Below are 24088 nucleotides of genomic sequence, written 5' to 3'. Positions count from 1 at the left end.
GGGGACGACCCCCAGACCCCCATTTTAGAAGTTTTTCCCTATTTCTGAGGTCTCAAGGTTGGCAAGTATGGGTCACAGTGGCCTTAGCCTTTGACCACCAAAATCTTATCAGTTCATCCTTGAGTCCAACTGGATGTTTGTGACAAATTTAAAAAAATTCCCTCAAGGCGTTCCTGAGATATCACGTTCACGATAATGTCTACCTTTGCATTTTTAAATGACAAATAAACACATATCCAACCAAAGCAATACCAATTATTTCTGCCAACACCATGTCTTCAATTTGAAAATTATCACACGTTCTCCAAATGATTATAGAGACACTATGGAGTGATTATGATAGTCTGAGGAAGAGAAAAAGAGTCATGTTTCCCAGTTGTTTAAGCTTTATTTATACCATGCACATTTTATTGTGGACATGCAAAGCTGAAAGCTGTATAAACATACATTCCAGGGTCTAACTTGTAATAACTTATAAACCTGTTTATAAAGTACAGAACCGTAAATAAAAATCTGTCACAGTGGAAGTGTGTAAACATTAATAAAACACTGACCAATAATTATACCACAGGAACAGTGGCTACAAAATACTCAAAACTTTGGGCCAATACTCATTTCAAACTTAACTTTTACTTTTTTCACTAGACTTTAATTTAACTACTAGAATTTAAATACACTTGTATTAATATGCCACACAATTATTGCAGTAATGCAATATGGTGTAACCTTCACAAAAACAGTTGCTCTTTTATCAAGCTGTGAGAGGCGAGGCAGCCTTCTCAGAAACATCAGTAGTATTAAAGGTTTGATCCATATGGGAATCTGAGGTGAAAATCTACAGTGTACTTTAAAGTATTAAGTGACACTTGTCAATGATGAATCCCTCATTAATTCAAATGAGTCGTTTGTCATTCGGGTCTTTCAGTACTGTTTTTCATCACAGCTGGTTTTGCTGTGACCTGAGCAGTTTGCTCATGGTAGTTAACTGGTGCAGCTCAGAGGAAGAAGAGCTTGTCTGATAGCTGAATGGCCGGTTCTGAGTGCAGGTACTGGCCAGCCAGGAAAGCCAGTTTGTGGGCATACTTGCATGGTGCTGGAACACGTATGGTGCCTGGCCAGTTCCAGTACAAATGGCACATCTTGTAAGTCAGCCTGGTATGGGAACAAAGAAACAATGTTAAATGTGTTTTTGGAACTGACAAAACATTAAAATATAAAGCCACTCATTTTCATTGGCCTGAAGACATACAGTACCAAAAATGTATGAAATAACGGCAAATTCTTAACAATTTTACCCCAGGTTCTGTGATGATCTGTTTTTTAGTCACTGTTGGTGAGGCTCAAACTAGTCAAGTCAAGTTTTATTTGTATACAGTGATCAACCGCTTATATGGATCAAAAAGCTTGGGACAGAATCATTCCTATACCACTGTGTTAAATAGTAGTAATCAAGTAGTCCACTTACAGTTCATTTTGGGTCTTTTCATACATGACAACTCATGGAAAAACATTTTAAAACCACGTTAGACTAACGTTAGTTGAATTTTTGTAATGTTTTTTTCTTAACTCTCGTGATACTTTGCCTCGCAGACCGTCCTCTCTCCGGCTGGATACCTGAGGCTGATGCTGCGTGCACATTGAAATCATAACGGGGAAAAGGAAACTAATTTTCTCTGAATAAAAAACAAATGTGCACGGCGTTGAAGCCGCCCTCGTCAAGTGGATTGATAATACCTCACGTAATGCCCCCAAAGTGAAACTGCCGATCGGCTCCTCGGCACCGCATCGCCGGCAGCTCATGCAGACCGGAGCCTGTCTCCCTCTGTGCCGCTACCCAGTGAGAGAACGAGGAACCCCGGCAAAAAGGCGCCGTTCTGCACGCGCGCTCGTGTTGCAGAGCCGAAGAAAAACGACAACTCCTCAAGGCAGAAGAATTGGCAGCAAGTCAGTAAATAGCGAAGCGGTTCGTTTCATTACTTTGTATTCATGTAATAAATATACAAATGTCAATTAGATGGTAATCTGCATGAGAAATGATTCACAACAACAAAAATTTATTATAATAATCATCTGCTTATAGTGATCAATTTGACCCAGACAGACGTGATCACTGTAAGCGGTTTCCACTCTTTATGTATATGTTGTATATACAAATGTATTTTATGTGTGTACTAATGAAGTCTGATCCAACAGCCCTGTAATAATTCTATCATCATAATGGTTATAATGTTCTGAGTTTATAATTTGGTGTTCATACGTGATTTTTGTATTGAATGCTTTTCCCACTTATTTCAGCGTTTCCTTGATGGTGCTTTATTTCAGTATTATAAAAACATGTGCAGTTAAGCATCTAATGCTGGCATAAATGTCTAGTGTCGTGTGTAGACGTTTAACCTTTGACATTTACTAATCTGAATCTCATAAAAATCATTGACTGCCTCACTGAGTATCTCACTGTCTGACTACTAAGTTACTTCCCTGGTTGGCTGCCTAGTTAGTTTACTGTACTACAGTTCACTGTACTAGTCTGATGAGTCTGTTAATTCTACACCAAGATTCAAAAGATCTAAAAAAGGCATGATATGGATGGACCGAGTCGGATACATGAATGATATTTCGCCCTACAGCAGTTTATCATGAACCAGAGTTTACATTGCATATTCGCCATCCCAAACTATGACAGCTTTCCTTGCAAATAGCTATGCTAAAGCCACAGCACTGCATATTTTAAATTGCCTAGAGCAGCAAAAAACACGCATGACAGGACAGGTTCTTGATAAAAAATAAAATCTTGGAAAATATGACATGTTTAGTTTAGTACTAAATCTTAGATTTGCATTCGATTTGCAATGCAGAGCAAACGTTTCTCACGGCGTGATTACATACAAAGTCAATGCAAAGACGCAACGCAAATGAGGTGAATTTCAACTTGCGGGAGAAATTCACACAACGTTCTGTCACGAAAGCCTATCAGCACTGAGATTCTTCTGGTGTCCTGACGTTGTTGATTCAGAAATGGAGGAAAAAGTGACTGTAGTCGACTAGCCATCTGAGCGCACCCAGAGCTGTATAAAACCATACTGTCTATGGTATAAACCATAATGTCTCTACTGTATTTACACCTAGAGGACATTATATTTTGAATGTTGAAGGAGCAGCTACAATATTAGCATAGCCTAGCCCCTTGATCCGAACCCCATTCAGAAAGCAAGCATTTTAAAAGTTGTTTGCTTGTCGTTTTGTCAACAGACCTGACAAAGTATGAATTCCGACTTTACAAATCTGTCTCAGTATGTAGTTATTTCAGCATCCTTTTGCTCTGTTTATTGCAATTAAATCACAGCACTGTATATTTTGGGTTCATACCGCTGTAGTAAACCAGATTAATTCAGCTGACGTGTGGCTTGCTAAGTACAGTGAAATTCACAGAGCTGTGTGTGCCTCCGGATGATGTTATGAATCCAGACTGGAAGGCATTTGGTTTTCCGACATATGTGGGACTTCCACAACATGTACAAAGTAGCAATAGTGGTTATTTTGGCCAGGGCTGATGAAACCTTGTTGGTGAGCCCCTCGAACCTCTCGGGCGTGTCTAGTGCGAGTGATGGGAATAAACACAAATGATCCTGCGGTCAACTTGCGCGTATAACTTGAGGCAAAAATTCTCTTTGCGTTTGGTGTGAACACAGCGTTACTGAGAACTACTCTCAGCATCTTTGAGAAATGCTCGCTGAGGTTTAGATTTTTATGAATGGTAAACATTTTTCAAATTGTTGAGAAATAAAACATTTACAGCATTTAATGAAATATATAAGTGTATGCTTATAACACAATATGGAACTCTTTTTCTTTTGGTCTGACTAATAATCTAATACCAGACACTGACTAAATGAATATGGTCTTTCAGTGAGTTATTGTCACCACTATAAAAACTTTTCTACAATGAACTTCAATGAAATACTGCCAAAAAACTGTCCAAGTGAAAAGAAAAAATGTATCAGCTAGTGAAAATAATTAAATTCCTATGGCATATACAGAATTAACATGTTTTACATGTGTACCAGTAATCTGAATGATGCTTAGTGGAAAAAAATGGGCTATCAATACCGTTGCAAATGGTCTGGTGTGAGGTTTGCCGTGTTGTACAGAGAGATGTAGTGTGTAGGGAGTCCACAGCCCTGGCGAATGTGATGTGCCATCAGGAAGAAGTCCACCCTGAATGAAAAAAAAAAACAACCCAAAACTTTAGTGTTAGAAACTTTGAATAGCCAACAGCAGATAAACTGAGTCTTTGATGGTGTCCTCATCAAAGTGCACATATTTACTGATGTTGCCAGGAGATGGTGTTGCAGCCTTTTTGATTGATGTACGCAGGTAAAAAAGATAAAGCATCATCCCTCTTCCACTACCCTTTTAGGCTGCTCATACAGCATCTCATCTCTCCAATCTTCATGTAAGAAGAATCTTTTGATGATATGCTCACATGATTTCTATTCCTGTGTTACATTCAGACCGGAACCATCTCATTAACAAATTATCTTTTCAACTAAACTGCTAGAGTAAAAAACAAGTTAAAGTAGAGAGCAGATCATCTGTGGCCTAAGGCTGGATTCAAACTGACTTCAGTTCAAGTTCACAAAGAAACCGTAAACGAACAAAAGCTAAATGCTGTTCTCCAGTAAGACGGGGACTTCCAGCCACCCGGCAGAGCTACGAGTGCGAGGACAGACAACAAAACCTAAGGGAAAGGAGTGAGACGTGTGTTGACCAAATTTCTTGACCCATAAAGTAGTAAACTTTGATTTGTAACATTTGTTCATTAGCAACAGTAGCAGCCTGTACCCGTGTTTGAAAAATAAAACGTGTTTGTTTCCCACTAAATTTGTCTCTGAGTGTGCGTGTGGGGGAAAGATAGAGGAAGATCTTAAGTATCTAACAAGACCTTTTATTAAAAGGAAGAACAACAGGCTACTCGTATTTTCTATAGCTGAGCAACCAACCGCAGAATGGTCATGTGAAATGCCTTTTCAGGCATGTTAGTATGGACGGAGATTACTTCTAAAACGCTTGTGTGTATGGAGATCGTTTCCATTTTAAAACGGCGTTTTACGTATTAAATGTATTGGTGTGGATGTAGCCAGAATCTTTTTGCAAGAGACTGACCAGTCTTTCTGAGTGATGGTGTGATCCAGAACAGTTCCAGGTGGAGGTGTGCCAATGCTGTTCGCAGTCCAGGCGTAGAGGGTGGTGCTGATGCGCTTTTGGACTACAATGAAGACCAGCTTGGGCTCATAGCTGGGGAAAATCTCAAAGCATTTGATCAACTGTGGGATCTCGTACTGCTCCACCATCATCAGCTGACCATCTGACACACCATCACGATACACCACGATCTTCTCTGGCAAGTTGTGGTTCACCTGTACAAGAGAACATACACAAGTTATTCTTGGCCAAAAGGGTATTGTAGTTTAGAGAGAAGGGGGACTGAATTAAAAGACATTTATGTAATGCATGTTTGCAGTACTTACTTCATAGTACTTCTGCAGTGCAGCCAGTAAGCAAACTCTGAAGCCATTAATCAGTTCCTCAGTGGGTGTTTGGAAAGTAACTCTGGAGTACCAGCGGGTCAGTGAGCTGGACAAGGGAAAAATTAAGATATTACCACCATTACAAGTGAATGTTGCAAGAGAGAAAGTAAAAGTAAAACAAACATTTCTAGCACTATTCTGCAGATATCATTTTTGGTTGTTTATTTTGGGGATGTTCTAAAAGATTTTCTGCAGATACAACCTTCATTTCTGCCAGTCCCCTCATGTATGAAGGGACTCCGAGGTGTGTGTGGCAATTATGTGAAACTTTCCCTTGTACTGTTGTTTGTAGTAACTGAAATGAACTCTGACATTATGCTCAGCATTAATTATGGCTGCACAATGAATACATTTTATCAAAATCGCAATATGGCCTTCTGCAATTTTCAAATCGCAGGAAGCAAAATATTTGTAACGGTGAAATATGTATCAAAATATCATTTTATACTAATTATTGTCATGGTGCAGAGATGTCCTGGCCTATACATCATATTCTACAGACTTAAGCCTGGTTTATGCTCACCATAGTGAAGCCAGAAAATGACGTCATCACGCCTTTCGCGTGGTGCGCGAAGGCTCCGCAAGTGGTCGCGGTTGTATGTTGTGCACTTCGGAGTTTTTGTATCTATGCGTTGACTGCGCGTGCTGCACTTTTCATTTCAAAATGGACGCCTTCGAGGGAAGACTAGCCAAGCAGGTTGGCCTGTACAGACAACTCTACAACTGTTCATTGAGAGACCTCAGGGACAGTCAACGTCATTAAATACTTGGAAAGAAATAGGCAACACACTGGGGAAAGAAGAGGCTTTTTGCTGCAGGCTGTGAAAGAATATGAGAGATCTTTTTGTAAAAGCTAAAAAGAGGTCTCATGGAAAGAGTGGCGACCCGAGGGGAAGCACCGAGAGACAGAATGTCATTTTGACTTGGAGGTAAGCAACACTAATAATTACAGTACACATATGCAATGTTTGGCGGTACATACGTCGGTGTTTAGTGTTTACTACTGTTGCCAGGCAACCTACTTTTCTTTCCGGTACCACTCGTTGACCGCTTGCTTCTCAACAGAATATTTGGTTTGTACGCCTCCTGGCGTTTCGGAGCATACTGCAACGAACAATGCGCTGAGCATAAATGCCTGTGTGCATGCTTGTAGTGCGCGCGCCATCTGCGGAGGCCCACGCCACGGTGTCTCGCACGAGTACAAACAAAACTTTAGGAAAAACATCTTTGTTTGGTACAGAGCCCCACAAAAATCAAACCAGTCATTTCATTTCAATGAAAATGAGAATAATGATGTAAAAATTATCATTCCCTCTAATATTGCAAATCATATTGCAATTGCAATGTCAGTCAAAATAATCGCAATTAAGATATTTTTTCAAAATCGTTCTGCCTCAACATGAATTCAGGAAATCATTATGAATAAGTACTGAAAAAATATTAAAGGGACAAGGACCAAAACAGGGAAGAAAATAAAGTTTACCTGTTCACACTTGCGACAAAGCCCATGACTGATTGATGCGCCTTGCTAGTGTTATGATGGACATCCACTCCCACCACCATCAAGTGTTTCTATTAAAAAGGGACATAGAGGTTCATTATTTCGCCATTGACTGCAGTCATGTTATTACCTCTTCATTATTTTCAGATGTTTAGAACCACAACATCTGTATAATGGTACTGTGGAATAATGTTTCCTTTGAATATGATGCATCGTTTTCACAAGCAGTATCATGCTTATAATTAACAGTACCTACCAGAAAAATCCCAATTTTCCCCCAAATAATTCAGCCCAAGTAGATAAGGCATTCTCTTCCTGCTCTTTAAGACATGCTACTCACCAGAGGGACATTGACAGTCCACAGCTCTCCTCCTAACTTGCTGTTCATCTGCAGGAGTATCTTTTGGGCAACGCTCCTCAGCTTCTGTTGCTGGGAAATTGTCCGGACATTGATGGCCTGTGACACAAGTGACACAAAATCTTTACTTTTAACTGGGAGAAAATATTTTCAGAATAAGATATGATTTATTTTCCTCTAATTCTAGACCAGCCATGCACAACCACATGGACAAGCATTACAAACCTGGGATGGGATGGGATTTTTGACACAGCAGAGCTTCTTGATGGCACTGTAGAGATCGTCTCGGTTGCCAACCATGATGCACACTACGAGCTGCATATTGGGCTGTAAACGGATAACAAACGGAGAGTTACACAGGAAGGACTTCAGTTTAGTGACACCAAACAGTCATCATTTCAACATGGGAAAAAAACAAAACAAGAAAGATGGATCATGCAAAAAGGATACTGTGAATTTAGTCATATTTTACTCTGAATTATAAATCATTGGCAGTAATGTAAATGCAGTTTATAATTAATGGGCTAAAATGTGCAAAATTATTCAGACAGACCCCTGACAGCTCTCTATTTAATAGAGTGTTGCTGGTTGCTAGCTAACGTTAGCAGTTAGCCCTCAGTCAAATGTACCGCCAAAAGTCAATACAACATTGCTGATATGTCCAATTCAAATTCAAACGAACGTTAGAGCCATAACAAAGTCTTGCATCCCTGTTAAGTTTCATGGCATAATTTGTCACTAAATATATATAAATATTTCCTTAGAGTGTGGGTCGATCACTTTGTTGTTGATCAGTTCATTTTTATTGTTCTGTGGAGCATGACAGCTCGCCACCGACATGACCACCCGCTGCTTTGCTAGCACTGTGTGACTAGAATGCTTTTGCCCATTAGGCCCGGATCCATAATCTCTTTCTGTTTTTTAGCGAAGGCGTGTGATCCCCTCGGAATATCAAAGATTTTCAATCCATCTTTTCTGCGGTTGGCGCAGTTTACTACACAACAACTCCTCGTCAACTCTGCTTTGGAGCTTGGCTCTGCTAGACATGCCATGCTTTCTGCCCCCTAGCTGTGCGCGCATCTCTGTGATAACATTTATACCTTGCTTTGTTTATATTGATTTATTACCAGCTTCAACAGCGACGCTGGTATTGAGTCTTTATTTCTATTTCTTATTGTTACCTACTAATTTTATTTGTCATTTCTGAGCTATTTTGTTTAGGAAAAATGTAATAAATATATTCTAGAAAAAAGAAAAAGCATAAACGCTAAAACTTCACGTGTTCTGCTCTTATACTGTGAAACATCTAGTAGTAGTTGGTTTCAACACCATTATCACTTCTTGAAGCTACGTGTTAAACTTAACACCCGTTTTCCATTCATAGGCGATACTTTGGCAGCACCGACATGACATGATTTTTCAGTTTAGTACAGGAAGTGAGACTCTTGATCAGGCGGGCAGCAGGCAAGGCTACAATACACAATCACTTTGTTGGGAGCATTCGGGCAGAGCATGAATAACATTTGATGTGGACACAGCTTGTGTGATGCACAGTGGGACGAGCTTGGAAGACGCAGGGAAAGGCAGATCAATTATCATATATATAAGTAGCATTAAATTACTTTATAAGCTACTAATCTAAATCTTTATTTTATGTCATACCTCACTGGTGAGCTGAGAGTGGATGCTCTTGACGTAAGTCTCAGTGCGATCATCCCTCAGCTCCACACAAATGGGTCGCTCCAGTCGAAATCCAATAGGCCCGGCCACCTTGTTAAATGTGGAAACCAGCTCTTCAGCCTGCTCTGCACAGCGGCGAGGGTAGAAGATGGCCCAGATGTTCATTGGGATCTAAGAGGGAGATGGGTCAGTTGGTGAAGAAGCAAAGTAATACAGCAGCCATTCCTGGGGCCGAGGCAAAATGGTAAATGTGGGCTGGATGCGCACAAACTCCGAACAATTAAGTCTCAAGTCTCAGGTCTTAATAAACTAGGGCTGTCATTCGATTAAAATATTTAATCAAGATTAATCCCACGATTGTTCATAGTTAATCATGATTAGTTGCAAATTAATCACCATTTTTTTATCTGTTCAAAATGTACTATAAAGGGAGATTTGTTGAGTATTTAATATTCTTATCAACATGGAAGTGGGTTAAATATGCTGCTTTATGCAAATATATGTATGTATTTATTATCGGAAATTAATTAACAGCATGAAACAATGACAAATATTGTCCAGAAGCCCTCACAGGTACTGCATTTAGCATGAAAAGATAAGATAAGATCAAATCATAACATGGCAAACTCAAGCCCAACAGGCAATAACAGCTGTCAGTGTGTCAGTGTGCTGACTTGACTATGACTTGCTCAAAACTGCATGTGATTATCATAAAGTGAGCATGTCTGTAAAGGGGAGACTCGTGGGTACCCATAGAACTATTTTCATACACATATCTTGAGGTCAGAGGTCAAGGAACCCCTTTGAAAATGACCATGCCAGTTTTCCTCGTCAAAATTTAGCACAAGTTTGCAGCATTATTTAGCCTCCTTCCCAACAAGCCAGTACGACATGGTTGGTACCGATGGATTCCTTAGGTTTTTCTATTTTCACAGGATGTCAATACTTCAATGTAGCTTTAAAACAGAGTCTGCTACAACCTCCAAAATACCTCTCGGATTTTTAAGAGGTTAATTAAAAACCGCCAGTTGCATTAATGCATTAAAGAAATTGGTGCCGTTAAAACAAATTGCATTAATCGTGTCACCTTTGAAAGCCCTAGTGGTTACACACTGATGCTTGAGAGGAGGACAGATAGCAACGACGGCCACAATCCCTGCTGACAGAGTTTGGGAATTAAGCCTACACAGATCACTAGTAATTCAACTGTGGAAAAAAAAAGTCACAGGCTGGACAATGTTACTGCCTTGCTTCCTCAACTTTCCAGTGAAAGTTTTATATGTTGCATTACAGCTAAATTATATTCATAAAAAATCTCCAACACTCACAGAGCTGATTGAAGCGTCCCGAACAATCTCTCTGGACCAGGATACATCAGCACCTGTAGTAAAGGATGAAGACTGCAGACAGATGGTTTCAAGCGGAAGAATTCTACCTTTAGTCTGCAAGACAGGAGAAAAGAACAGCCGAGGAACACATGAAGTACAAAAATGAGAGCAAAAAAAACAAAACAAAAAACTGCTATCAACACTAGATTCTAGTGTCTTCCTACCTACCTGCTTCACTGTGCACTTATCGGACAGTCAAGCTACATTTAAATATTCCACAGATATTGTCATACTTGATGTTTCTAAATCCTGTTCCTCAGGACCAGACTTGCTTTCAGTCAGTCCTCAGCACGTTCACGTTAACCGGCATATGCTGGCTTTTAGCCAGTATCACGTCTGGTTGTCCAGCAGATTAAATGATCAATGGCCAAAATGTCCATTGGGAAATATGCCAAATAAATAAATACATTTAAAGTAGGGCTGGGCGATATGGCCTAAAAATAATATTGCGATATATTTATAGGCTATATCGCGTTACACGATATATATTGCAATATTTTCAAATATCCTCAAAGCACTTCATAAATGCTCGATTTAACCCTATGATGCATACAATCACAGCAATATGATGATTCTTGTAGTCCCTGCAGCATATGTCTGCATTAAAACGTTCTTGTTTATATTCATTAGTGGTTTCTATTGGAACAATTTTAATCTTGCATGCAAAAAGGGGGAAATCACAAGTTAAATTTAACAAAACAGTATCCAACAGTATTCACTTTAACCAAATAGTTTTCTGGCAATACATGATTTACATATTTTGATAAATACATACAGTAATACATACGCACACACACACGCACATTTTATACAACGCGCGTGGGAGAAGCCGGGATACATCGACTATATTCGATGTATCGCCCACCCATAATTAATAGAGACAACTTAAATATAAATGTATTTATTTTTTAGACCGCTTCTTCATTTAACTTATTTTCAAGTTATGTCAAATGTAGGCAATTATATGGCTATTTAAAACATATGTCTGGTAGTTGTTCTATATGGCTGGAATTCTTGAATATTAACAACCATACTGGCCGCCAAAAAAAAGTCTAGCGTAAACCCTGGTCCCCAGTTTGATGACTAGAGTGGGCTCTGGCCCCCCGACCAGGATTGTAACCACTGCTTTTAAAGAAACATGATTTACAGTGACTTCAAAAGGTAATGACCCTTTCTTCCTTTACAACTTGTTATGTAGGTTGACATAAGGAAATGGAATGTAGCTTAAATTCAGTCAGAATTGACTGCATTGTTAGACTGAAAATAAAAGGTAATACTGGACAAATATCGCATTCATCAAATTACACTTGTTTGGGGGAAAAAAGCCCAGAGGCACTTTGCATCACCGTCTTGCCCTGCGAGAAAACAGATTTTGCCTAGTTTGCAATATGTGACTTCAAAAGCATTTCTCTGACACATTCTTAGAATTAAGTCCTGAAAGTCAATAAACGCTTGTTAACAGCAGAGCCTCACCACCAGGATCTCGGAGTCGATGTCCAGACCCCATCGGCTGAGCTCCTTCTGACTCTCAGGGTTGCTGCTGATGTTCTTCAGAAGCTGTTTTATCGAGTGGGTGTGCTGCTCACCGCTCACATTGATGTGCATGGTCAGGTCCTACAACACATGAAAGACATTCTCACCGAGACTGTTTCTAAAAGTTCTTTTAACAATTTTTATACAAATATTTTCAGACCTCTATCTTCACATTTCATGTGTCTTAGGGTTTGGAAAGTGGGGATGGTAGTGTCTACCTTCTGCTGCTGTGGTCGGAGAGGACATTTCTGACCTTCTAGCGTTAAGCTTAAAACAGTACAGAATGCTAAATTTAACTGGGACATTTGGACTAATGTTACAGTAATTATCTTCAACTAATACTTAGCTAGATGTTAACAAAACTGTTGGAAAATGCCACTGGTTGTGATTTTAGTTGTCTACATCGACAGTCAATGGTTAAAATATATTTTCTTTAAAAAGGTGTGAAGACAACCAATGCTATAATTAAACATGGCAGCTCCAGGGGTTTGAACATAGGCCCAGTTCAGACCTGGCATTAACATGCGGCTTGAGTGACCACTTGTGATCCGATCTCACTTCCCTGCTCTACATGCAAATAAACACGTAGTAAACACATGGCTGATATAGCAGACGTTGCGACGTAATATTACAGGTCAGTAGTAATATCCTACATATTCGTGAATTTCTGTACATTTTATGAACAACAAAGTATAAGGTTCGCCGGTCCACGGGACTTCCATGCCCCCTACATTGCTGCCTTTGCCTACCTCGCTTGGTTTCAACACAATAGAAAATGTTAATTGGAAAAAAAATCATTATTAAAGCATTACAAATAGTCTTTTATATTATAAGAACCAAGTCTAGTCTTTACAGCTGCTTAACGTAGGTGTTGCTCCTGATGAGTGAAGGTATAAGACCTGCCTCAGGAAGAATATTGTGCTGCCGCATCAAATTTACCTTCATGGCTCTGAAGTCCTTCCTCATTTTTTCTGGGATTCCCGTCATGAAGGAAAGCTCTGGTACTAAAAGGATCTCTCCAGTAATGATTTGCTGCAATAAATCAATATTATAACATTATCTACACAGTTTCCTGTTAGATAATAAACTGTTCCAGTTTTACAATTTCCTTTTTGTATCATTATGCTTTTGATGGACTAATGAACAACCCACAGTATATCTTTTGTATATGGAACAAGTACTACTGATGCCTGAGTAGGTTCTTCAAGCAAAAGCAGAGTGCCTCTCATATGGGAAAATATGAGACAGCTTGATATGACAAATCTGATTCAGTTGTAAAGAGATTGTTTTCATTTTGTGCGTTTTAAGTCCTGACATGTCTTCAAAATATGCTTATTGTTAGACTTGTTGTAGCCACAAGGTGGCATTCTGATGCAAGAATTCAGGTCACATAAGCTGAGTGGTCTACTGCTAAGAGCTTTACTTTATTAAAAACAAATTACACTTGACTCTGTGTCTTGAGCATTTATTATTATTATGTTAAAATAACTGAAGAGTTTTTACCTTCCCTCCTGGCTTGGCCCTCTCCTTCGGCCGATGCATGAGCAGAGGTTGGTCCATCTCTTTGATTGTAATCCCATAGTTCTTGCTGTTAAATGTGCCATGCAATGGAAATAAGCAAGTGTTTAAATTATAGTTAAGACTTTCTTTGCTGCTCTTAATTAAATAAACTGCCCCCATTTCAATGCACATAATACACCTGCTATAATATCCTGCTCAGTTTTGAAGGGTTCATGGACAGAGCAACCTCACCTGTAGTATTCCACAAAGGTGTTTTTTGTGCCATCCATCAAAGTGAAGGTGTCTTTGGGCGACTTGTTCCATTCGATGGCATCAATGCGGTAGGTGCGGTTGTTGTAGCGGGTGATGACGATGCTGCCGATGAGCTCTTTGGTGCATTCGTCTTGGAAGTTCTCTTTGCTCTGTTGGTACAGCATGTTCCTGGCAGGCAGACAGCAGGGGCCAAAGGTCATAGCTCTTTTTCCATTTTCATTTAAACAGAAAGGGCAAAGCTAAAACTAGATTATTTCTGTTTATAAATAATCTATAGATGCAATAAGACTGTTGCATTTGTTGCTGCCCTCCAACTCACCTCTTAATCCAACCCCATTCCAAGAGGGAAGGGTTATAGTGGTCGAGGGTATTTACAGTTCTTTGTCAGAGGACAGACGCCACAAGAACGTCTTATCTTACAACCTGGTATTCAAATATGTATGACTATATCACCGAGTATGACATTTATATAGCTCGGTGTGGCTTAGTCATGGCATATTTAATGTTTAAACTTGTATGAGCATGTCTACAGAGGACATACAAAAGAAATAGAATAAAAGATGCACGCTTGGCTTTATTATAAAAGACTTTAAAAAAAATGATCCCTTCCCTGTAGTATTGACCAGTGAGTATGTAATGCTTTATGGAAATAAAAGTGTAAGGCCCCAACTATTTTACCACGAAAAATGATCCAGTTTGACTTATGAATATGAACTTCTCTGCAAACTTGCTACTGTTTGTGTGCTACTGTTAATTTGCTCTGTGAACTCACATGATATTCAGCACAGAGTCATTCCGCAGGACTTTGTGAGACACGTCCACATTCAGGTACAGGCCTCCATCTGTGCGCTTGATACCGGTTGAATAACCTGGCCACACTTGCAGCCTACAAAAACAGACAAACAGGATAATGAATGGACTAGAGTTGCCATGATATTACCTGGCGTCTGCTCTCTGATGTTAAACACAACTCGGTACTAACCGATGTTTTCCAAGAATGACTGCGCTTTCTGGGTCGTAATGATTTCGACCCACCAGCTTCAGCCCGATGATTTTCATTACCCTTGAAAAACAAAAACAACACTGAGTCAGGTCCTGTCATTTCACCATCCTAATAGTAACATATGATGCCAGCATAATTCGTAAAATAATTATGGTTGCTTAGCTTATTTCATTAAAGAGCTTTTATGAATACAAGGAAAAATGTTTAATTTTCCAAAGCAGTCTGGCTTTGTGTCAAACAGAGCAGAGAGAACATATCTTAAGGTTACTTAGTGGCCACACAGACATGCAGAGAAAAGAATAGGTTATTAACGTATTAGTCAAAATACAAATGACTGAGTAACTGATACACAACAATGGACTGGCTGAGTGTTTTCTTTATCCAAAGTAAGAAACTTAACTTAAGAAAACATTCCAAACTGTATTAAAATAATGTTTATGAGTGGCTGGAGGGCAATTACAGCATTATTCTTTTTAAATTGTTAACGTAACCACTTAAGTGTTTCTATTTGATAACTTATGTACAATCTAAAACGTAAGTGGTCAATCTCTGACCAGCCTTTTTTAAAATACCTCCTGAGCACCACATTGTAGAATGGGATGCATAGATCCGAGTTGGGTGGCAAAATCTTCGTCATCTGGACTTTTATTTGGATTTCCTCATTATCGGTCCGTCTCACACTTTTGAGAAGAACCACCTGCACGTCATCAGAATATTATGCAAAAAGGGAATCCAGTGTTATGTTCAGCAATGACATCAATTTTGCACTATATAGTTCTGTGCAATGAAAATTCAATACATTTAAATTAGGGTTGTCAAAGTTAATGCGATAATGACACGTTAACACAAATTTGTTTTAACGCCACTAATTTCGCATTAACGCAATTTGCGATTTTTAGGTTGTAGTGGGTAGTTTTAACGCTAGCTTAAGAAAGATGACGCCCCAAACTTACACTAAATTTTTGCGAGGAAAAGCTGACCTCTTACCTCAAGATACGTGAATAAATTTCACATATCTTGACAATTTGTCATAGTTTGTGTTGTTAATTGGATTTCCAATAATATATACATACATTTGCATAAAGCAAGCATATTTGCCCACTCCAATGTTGATAAGAGTATTAAATACTTGACAAATCTCCCTTTAAGGCACATTTTGAACAGAATTTTTTTTGCGACTGACAGCCCTAATTTAAACTGACAACTCCTTTTCAGTAGTTTTAGACTTTTTAAGGAGTCATCTACATCAGTGGTTCCCAACCTATTTTCCTTGAAGCCCCCCCCCCCTATTTGTTTTTTGAGAAAAGCTGAACCCCCAACGTCATCATCCTAAAACAAAAGTATAAATCCTCTAACTCATTTAATACACTGAATCACTTTATTCAAACTAAGGATTTTGTTCGTTTTCTTATTGTTTATCTTTAATAAATAGAACTCTTCAGTTTCGTCAACATAAATAAAGTGTTGATGTCTTAAAGGATTCGCCAAGCGAAACGCAGATACAATATATGATATTTTCTTGTAACAACTTGATTTACTATAATATAGTGTCAGAGCCAGAATAGCTTTTTTGTTATTGTAGTTAAATAAGTGTAAGGGGTCCCGGACCCCAGGTTGAGAAACACTGATCTACATACACAAATTAAAACAACCAAAAATTCAAACTTGTCCCACTAAAGTTAACACACTTTAACACGTCAATTAGCCACACAACTAATAACTGTGATACCTACGTCTTTCATCTTAACGGGCAGAAAAAGAATGGAGCCATCAAAAGCGACTACTTCCCCTGTGGTCGGGCGGTGATCCTTCATCATGCCAAAACGCATTCCCATTGATTCAACATTTGGACTGAAAGATAATATTGAAAAAATGACTTAGAAGAATACATAAAGCACTTACCCAATTACCAGTATCAATTGACAATATTGATTCAACAAACAGTTGCTTTGGAATAGTCTTGCACTAAGCATGTCTCCTATGGGATTTTATTAACAGCTTTGATTCAGTGCAATTTTACATTAGTTGTCTATGCCCATGTTTGGTTCAAAAGTAAACAATTGATCAAATACATGTTTCACTGGAAGGTGGCTAAAATTTTACATTCATTTTTGTTGAATGGTTGCTAAATAAGGAAACACAAATTAATGGTAAACGATACTTACGTGAATGTAACATGGTACTGATAAACCGCTTCATTCTTGCAACGAATCGTGATGTGGTTTGAGCCAATAGTTATAGGAGCTCCTTTTGTTCCAGCCTTATTAGGTGGCTCACTGACCAGATGAGAATATACATGCACAAAGAGATCATTTCAGCACAAGACACACAGTTACTTTGTGATACGGAGTTTCATAATCTGCATCTGTAAAGCTTAAGTGAATAGTGGCCTTGATAAAACAAGCCGATCTCAAAGAACTAGCATTGATAAAGGCTGATTGATGAAAGGCATTATGTCACCTCCCATCTGTAAAATGTTGCACTTGAACACACCACAAAGACGACAGGCAAAGGCCTGCTGGCAGCCACACACTGTATGCTCTGTGCATCTTTATTTATAAATCAATAAAAGGTTGCATCATATGCTTACAAAACAAATTGCGAATGTAACATTTTGCTTTGTTTTGCACTGGCATCCTCAGTCCATGGTATGGAAGAATAGGTGGATGAGTAATGTAATGGTATCCACAATACATAAATTAAGCTTCCGATATGCTAGACTCACAGCCAGTGAGTGAGCCAGAATGGATATCAACGATTGATTTTTCCTATGCCGATATTTAGTCAATTTTAACTACCTTACTATCACAACTAAGATGTTATAAAAATTATCTATAGAATCTGCGCCCTACTGTGCATTTACAGATGTTTCTGATCGAGCTGAGCTCCCCCCCCCCTTCGAGTTGGAATGAAGTGTGTTTAACACAGGCACACAAACACCTGCACGAATATATCAGCAATTGCCGGTTGTTGGGCAAGTGGACAGTGGCCGGTTGGAAAATGTTAACATATCAACCTATTAAGAGTTTGTTCTACAAGTTCTCCCATCAGGTCTACAAGCTCTTGCATTTTGCAACATATTTACCTTCATAGATGTCAGCTTGGTGTGTCAAGGCCCTAAGAGGTAAATACAAAACAGAAAAGTATACTTACCGGACTGCCTCCATTTTCAGCTCCTTCTTTGCAGGTGCAACAGCAGGAAGCTCCAGCAAAGGGGGCACGGTTCCTTCACATTATTCGCATTTTAAAACCTTGCATTTTGCAAATATTATAATAACATTAATGAAGGCTAAATATGTACTTTAACCCAGCTGGAGGAAACATTTTATCTCTTGCATTGTTTCATGAATTGTCAATTTTTCAAAGTTTCCCTACCTGTGTGGGAAGTCTGAGAGGGTAGGGCTGCTTGCGGCTCCGAGGCTGACAAGACAGACTCGACACGACCTGGAGGAAAACGAGGCAGTAGAGCGCGTCCTCTTCCTATTCCAAGGTGAGGCATCGCTGCTCGTCCAAGCCCCACCATCGTCTGAGGGGACAAACCTCGGCCATGGAAACTGGAACAAGTTAAAATCCACAGTAGCCAGGGTTGCACATCTGTTTTTTAATACTGACAATGGTTGCAATAATTCTGTATCAAATATGGTTCTAAAGCGATGAGGGTCTTTATTATGAAAATGAGGAAATCCTTTTTTGCTAAAAATGTATACAAGCTACATAAATCTTACCTTAACAGGGGCTAAAATGTTCAGGTTTCGCTGAAACTGTTTTAGAGGCGTTGATTCAACTTCATGGTCATTTATGGAGGATGTAGTTTGTGGTGCTGTTGTATTGTATTGAATTATACTGACAGATGTTTCTAATAGTACATGTTAGTTATTACACTGGAACTCCTCTTCTACCTACCTGCTGCCTCTGCCCATCACCTCTTCAAGTTGGCCGATGCCTTCCGGGCTGCTGATGACACCTACTGGGGCAACTTGCAGCTTCACATCCCCCAAATCTCCAGCTGCTCCTCTTCCTACAACAAAACATAACAACCGTGAAAACAGACATGGATGTGTCAGCCCAGTGAGGTTTGTGAAGATTTATCAAGCAAAAGAACCTGTCAATGGAAGCTGCAACATTGTTGTGTTTACATTGTCAGAGCGGCATGTGAAAAGATAAAAAGCGCTCAAATGGGTCGCCAAATATAATTGGGCGACCGTTAATATACCTGGGCAGCCCGGCCAAATAACATCTACAGTATGTGTGGGAAACACTGCATGCTCAGCACGTCGCTCCACCCCGCCTGCAGCTTTTAATATTTGCTGTTGATTACTACAGAAGCCCCAAAAAAATGGTATTTAGGGAACCCCTATAATAAACCAATAATTGGTCCCAGCCCTATTTAATTTTTTCCCCTAAAAATCCAAGTTTTTAATACAGACCCACTGGTGGTGCTCCTCTTCCCCATGAGGTCAGTGAGGGCTCAATGCCCATTCCTCTAAACATTGAGACCAGTGCTGATCTTTGACCAATGGTTGGCATGTCAACCTATAAGCAGACAAAAACATCAGCAGCTCTTAATGTGGGGCAAAAATATTTAGATAATTAAACATGCAAATTGTATATGCATATAGACACATTTTTTGTTCCAACCTCTTTTGATGTCAAAGCAGAGGTCCCCTCTGTTAGGTCTCGCGTCGTAGTTTCATGTTGAGGCGTCTGTCCACGCTGCGGCTCCAGACTAGGCAGGATTGCACCTCTTGCCACCCCTACCTTTGGTTCAGCTGCTGGGAAGAGCAGCCCTCTGGCTCGGCCAACCATGGGTTCAGTAATGGGTAGAGTTAGTCCTCGTCCTTGTGGGGTATCGCCAGGAATGGGGAAACCTCTGGCTCGTCCTAGACTAGGCCCTTCTGCAGACAGCAGCAGCCCTCTACCACGTCCTACAGCCGACTCCTGAGGCTGTAGTCCTCCTCCGCGTCCCAGCCAAGGAATGCTCGTCATACTAATGAGCTCAGGAGGCTTCTTTGGATCCATTTGGTCAACTTCTGACATAACCAGTTCACACAACAATGGGTTAACTGCAGGGAAACACCCATAGCACAAAAGTTACCAGTGTATCTCATTAATGGCATAGTACAAAGGAAATGACACACACAAAAGTATAATGACAACGACTATTTCAATGCAATGTGCATTAAGCATGGGTGATTAATAACATTTTATTTTCAATTACAATTTGTCTTCCAAAAAATATGAAAACAAGATAATCAAGTTAAAATGATTGTTGTGCCATTCTTTTTGACCATGATGCTCTCGTTTTATCTTTTATTATAAATGCAGCGCAGGAATTATTAGTAGGTTGTGGCAGAGCACCACAACATATTTGATCTAATTTATGTATTATTTAATATATTGAATATTTATCTGTAGTTGTTTTACATTACAACATAGTTGATCTTATTTATTTTTATCTAATTATATATATAATTTGTCTAATTCTTTTAATCTTTTTTTTTTGTTTATCGAGTTAAATAATCATATCAAAATTAATTAAATAATAACAATAATTAAATAATAAAATAATGGTGCCTGTGATTTTTGCCATAATCGAGCAGCCCTACTTCTTAAGAGATAAAAGGATGTAAAGCACAAGGAGAGCTCCATGTTACCTATAACGTTAGTAGTGAGGCAAAGTAACAGTAGAGATGCACAACTCAGGCCTCACACGTTACCTAATATAATACAGACAGATATACTGTAGTTACTTCATCAAGAGGCTGCACTGTTTGGTTCAGTCATTTTGTCTTTATAGTTCTGTACACATGAAGGACACAAGTGGTGACATATATTTTCTGAATTCACTCCCACATGTTAATGAATTGATATGAAGGACTATTACACATATTGTTCAAGACTATGGGTCAGCAACCTGCAGCTCCGGAGCCTTATGCGGCTCTTTAGCTCCTCTCCAGTGGCTCCCTGTGGATTTTAAAAAATGGAAATGAATAACTGTTTTTTTGTGTACCTTTTCATTTATCATTGTTGTAGGGCCACATTGAGGAAAAAAATAAATCTGAGATTTCGAGAATAAAGTCGTAATATTATAAAGTAGTAATTTTACTTATTTTCTCGTTAAGTTATGACTTTGTTCTCATAATATTACGACTTTATTCTGGAAATCTCTGATTTTTTCCCCCTCAATGTGGCCCTAATACTCTGTAGTCCATTGTCTCTTTGGCCCTCACTGCATTAGACTGATATACTATATACTAGACTATAAACTGTCGCCTTCATCACAATGATCACATGTTTTGGGGCTCCAGACAGATTTTATTTTCCTTTTTTTGCCTAAAACGGCTCTTTTGATAGTAAAGGTTGCTGACCCCTGGACCCCAGGGAAAAGAAAAGACGGTGCTGATGAGACCGCATGGCCGATGAGCTAACTTTAGCTAAGAGCAGCATCAACGTTATAGTCAGCTGTCTGACTTCAGAAAGGTAACGTCAACGTTATTTAGTGAGCTAGACTTAGCGGCGCCTTACTTCACCAGTTAGCCCTTAGCTTCATAAAAGTACTGTTATTTACCATCAATAAACTAACATTAGTTTCAACACTATCCAACACTAGACATGAGCTATTGCGTTGCTAGCATGGCACCAAGGCCTATGGAAAGGAGGTAAGGACACAGGTCTTGAAGTATGGGGTATAACGCATGCGCAGTGTAACTGAAGCTGCGGGCGTGCGTTTTGATTGGCTCAATTTCGGCGAGTTCAGACCAGATTCTACTGCGCATGTGTGGTACCCCAAGGCTATGACGTATTGATGACGCGTGTCCTACCCTCCTTCTGTAGGCCTTGCATGGCACCGCAGGTAGCTAACTCACATTAACAGTAGCTCACGTTAGCAACTAAAACACGTGTAGAAAACTACAGACGAAGCGACAACCACTAGAAATACTTGGAGAAAACTCAACGTTTTCACCAAACAACAATACGCTGTTAGTTATTAATGTTACAGCATGATAAGTCATATTAGACGGATATAATATCTCATACCTGGCTCAAGGTGTCAAGTTCGCACTGAATTAATCCATCTGCTGGACTCACCGGGTTGATGGATGGTGTCGTCCCTCCCACATCCTTATTGGACAATCAGTAGATTTCTGCCGCAAGTCATTGGTTTACTGAACTGTCAATCTTTAATTGTTACTTTACATGATACTGGGCAATATAGTTGTGTCGCCCTCTGGCGGTTACCACCTGGTACCTCAGGTGTTTAGGCCTACAGGTGGTGTTGTGGCACCTGACTATCAGTCACTGTTTGGTGCAGTAGTGGTGCCAGTGGTGGAACTAAGTACATTTACTCAAGTGCTGTACTTTAATACAGTTTTAGTAGATAGATAGATAGATAGATAGATAGATAGATAGATAGATAGATAGATAGATAAATAGATAAATAGATAGATAGATAGTAACTTTAATTATCCCGAGGGAAATTCAAGTTTCCAGCATCACAGTTCCATAGTGCAAAACATGTTAGTAAAAAGGCAGTAAAAAAGTTAGTAGTGCAAAGTATAAAGTACAAAAAAATATACCAGATATAAAAATACTAAGAGATGAAGAAAACTGTTAAAAATGAGTATAGTGCAGGGTAACTCCAGTAGCTTAGTTTATGAAAGTTCACTGTATGCATTATTATCTGTCCTGCAGACCAGTAGTACTACAGTAGGCTACCATTAAAAACACCGGACACTAACAACAACAATAATATCAATATCATGTGCAATACTACTTCTTACATTCTCATGTGCAATATCACTGTTTATTGTGTGCAATATTAATGTAAAACATGTGCAATATTACTTTTTTTTCAGTTTTTTAGCTTACTTTACCTTTTTTATTTTACTTATCTTATTTACTCATTTTACTAAATGTGTCTTACGTAATTGTTATTCTTTTAGACACTGGTGCTAGAAATAGTACTTTTTTATTTTATACACTTGTATTTTATACACTTGAACTTGTTGTAATTTTTTTTGTATTTTTGAGCAATCTCTGGCACAAGAATTTCCTTCGGGATTAATAAAGTTCTATCTTATCTTATCTTATCTTATTTTACATCTAGGAGGTAGGCCTAAATATTGCAGCCTATTTTTGCATGCACTACAAATATGACAGCTTAAATTACTAGCGACTTTGTGGATTTAAATTATAAATACAAATTTTATACCAACTAATAAATGATGATATAATAGGTTAAGCTACCCAGCAGTATATAAAGTAATTCAAATTAGCTCCACCTGACGGGCTGCAATATTAATGCGGTTCATTAATGCATCACTAATTGTAATCTCGTAATGAAATGGGCCATTCTGCATAATGAGTACTACCAGAATTTTCAATAAGGGTCGTGTCCCTGACCGACGCATACTGTAATACATCATGAACAATGGCCATATTTAAAATGCTTGAGACAAAGCTAAACATTGTTACCGTGTGATTAAACAGGCGGTCTCTGTTGTCCTTTGGGCATTCAAGAGGAATTAGTAATAATGCTAAGTCTTATAAATCCTGGTTTTTGCCAATAGTCTCTCTTCACAATACAAGCCTGATTTATTTTGGATACAAAAAGGCACAACTGAAAAGTTGATGAAACAATGTTTCACCACCTATTCAAGGTCAGCTGCTGATGTACGCATGGATTTGTGTCTCTTTGTTATCTGATTTTTTTTTCTATGAAGAACGTCTAAGGAGGTGGACTAAGAGATAGATTCTTAAAAGTCAAAAAGCCCAACGAGCTTTGGTTTTCAGGTCACCGGTCAGGCATATTGGCAATTAGCCTTAGACACTTTTGAAATAATCACAGAAATGCTCCCAGAGGTATTGAGGTGATGACTTTGTGCTCGCACCAAGGGTCTCTGCAGGAATGAATGAATCACTGATCCAGAAAGTAACCATTCCTTTGGTCCTTTCATATTAACTCCTGTTTGTTTGGGGAGTTACCAGATGGGATGGTGCCTTGCACTGCTGTCAGATAACGTCTCCTGGAGTTGACTTTTACGAAATAAAGGGAAAACTGACATTTATATTTAGATTGATGAACACATGCTTTTTTCTATTTTTAAAAAGTCAGTGTACAATGAATTCCATTTCATATAAACAGCAAAAACTAAAAGGGGAACCTGATGGGGCTTGATTTTAGTTTTAAGGGTTGTAATGCCATCTATTGACATATAGAGGTAACTGCCACAAATATGATCAATTTGATCGTCATAATGATTT

The 24088-nt window shown here is 39.0% G+C and overlaps 1 protein-coding gene across 6 annotated transcripts; it reads right to left on the bottom strand.

The window, feature by feature from the left end:
* Positions 1 to 368: 368 nt before the first annotated feature.
* piwil2 (piwi-like RNA-mediated gene silencing 2) lies at positions 369 to 21984 on the bottom strand. Of its 6 annotated transcripts, XM_037779088.1 has the most exons (25): positions 21863 to 21919; positions 20739 to 20788; positions 19463 to 19854; positions 19252 to 19357; positions 18728 to 18842; positions 18200 to 18378; positions 17978 to 18050; positions 16990 to 17100; positions 16558 to 16675; positions 15397 to 15521; positions 14804 to 14884; positions 14594 to 14707; positions 13801 to 13989; positions 13552 to 13636; positions 12988 to 13080; positions 11989 to 12129; positions 10456 to 10569; positions 9110 to 9298; positions 7673 to 7774; positions 7430 to 7546; positions 7072 to 7160; positions 5529 to 5634; positions 5164 to 5417; positions 4108 to 4215; positions 996 to 1152 (listed from the first exon to the last, which is right to left on the bottom strand). In XM_037779088.1, the coding sequence occupies exons 3-25, from the start codon at positions 19841 to 19843 to the stop codon at positions 996 to 998; spliced, it is 3147 nt and encodes a 1048-aa protein (XP_037635016.1). In that variant the 5' UTR covers positions 19844 to 19854; positions 20739 to 20788; positions 21863 to 21919. The 6 variants fall into 6 exon arrangements, with proteins under 6 accessions (XP_037635014.1, XP_037635016.1, XP_037635015.1 ...); XM_037779086.1 differs by lacking the exon at positions 20739 to 20788 and having other exon boundaries at positions 369 to 1152; positions 19463 to 19887; positions 21863 to 21952; XM_037779087.1 differs by lacking the exon at positions 20739 to 20788 and having other exon boundaries at positions 21863 to 21984.
* Positions 21985 to 24088: the final 2104 nt, after the last annotated feature.

This window comes from Sebastes umbrosus, chromosome 8 (genome assembly GCF_015220745.1).
Source record: "Sebastes umbrosus isolate fSebUmb1 chromosome 8, fSebUmb1.pri, whole genome shotgun sequence".
Taxonomy (NCBI): Eukaryota; Metazoa; Chordata; class Actinopteri; order Perciformes; family Sebastidae; genus Sebastes; species Sebastes umbrosus.
Note: the sequence above shows the minus strand (reverse complement) of the source record. Positions and strands in the feature narration are given on the sequence as shown.

Excerpts from the sequence above, each read along its gene's own strand:
- piwil2 (XM_037779086.1), bottom strand. The coding sequence starts at position 19,861 with ATGTCAGAAGTTGACCAAATGGATCCAAAGAAGCCTCCTGAGCTCATT. Across the intron at positions 13,637-13,800 it reads ACCTTTGTGGAATACTACAG|CAAGAACTATGGGATTACAA; the intron begins GTGAGGTTGCTC and ends CACATTTAACAG. Across the intron at positions 7,161-7,429 it reads GGACTGTCAATGTCCCTCTG|AAACACTTGATGGTGGTGGG; the intron begins GTGAGTAGCATG and ends CCTTTTTAATAG.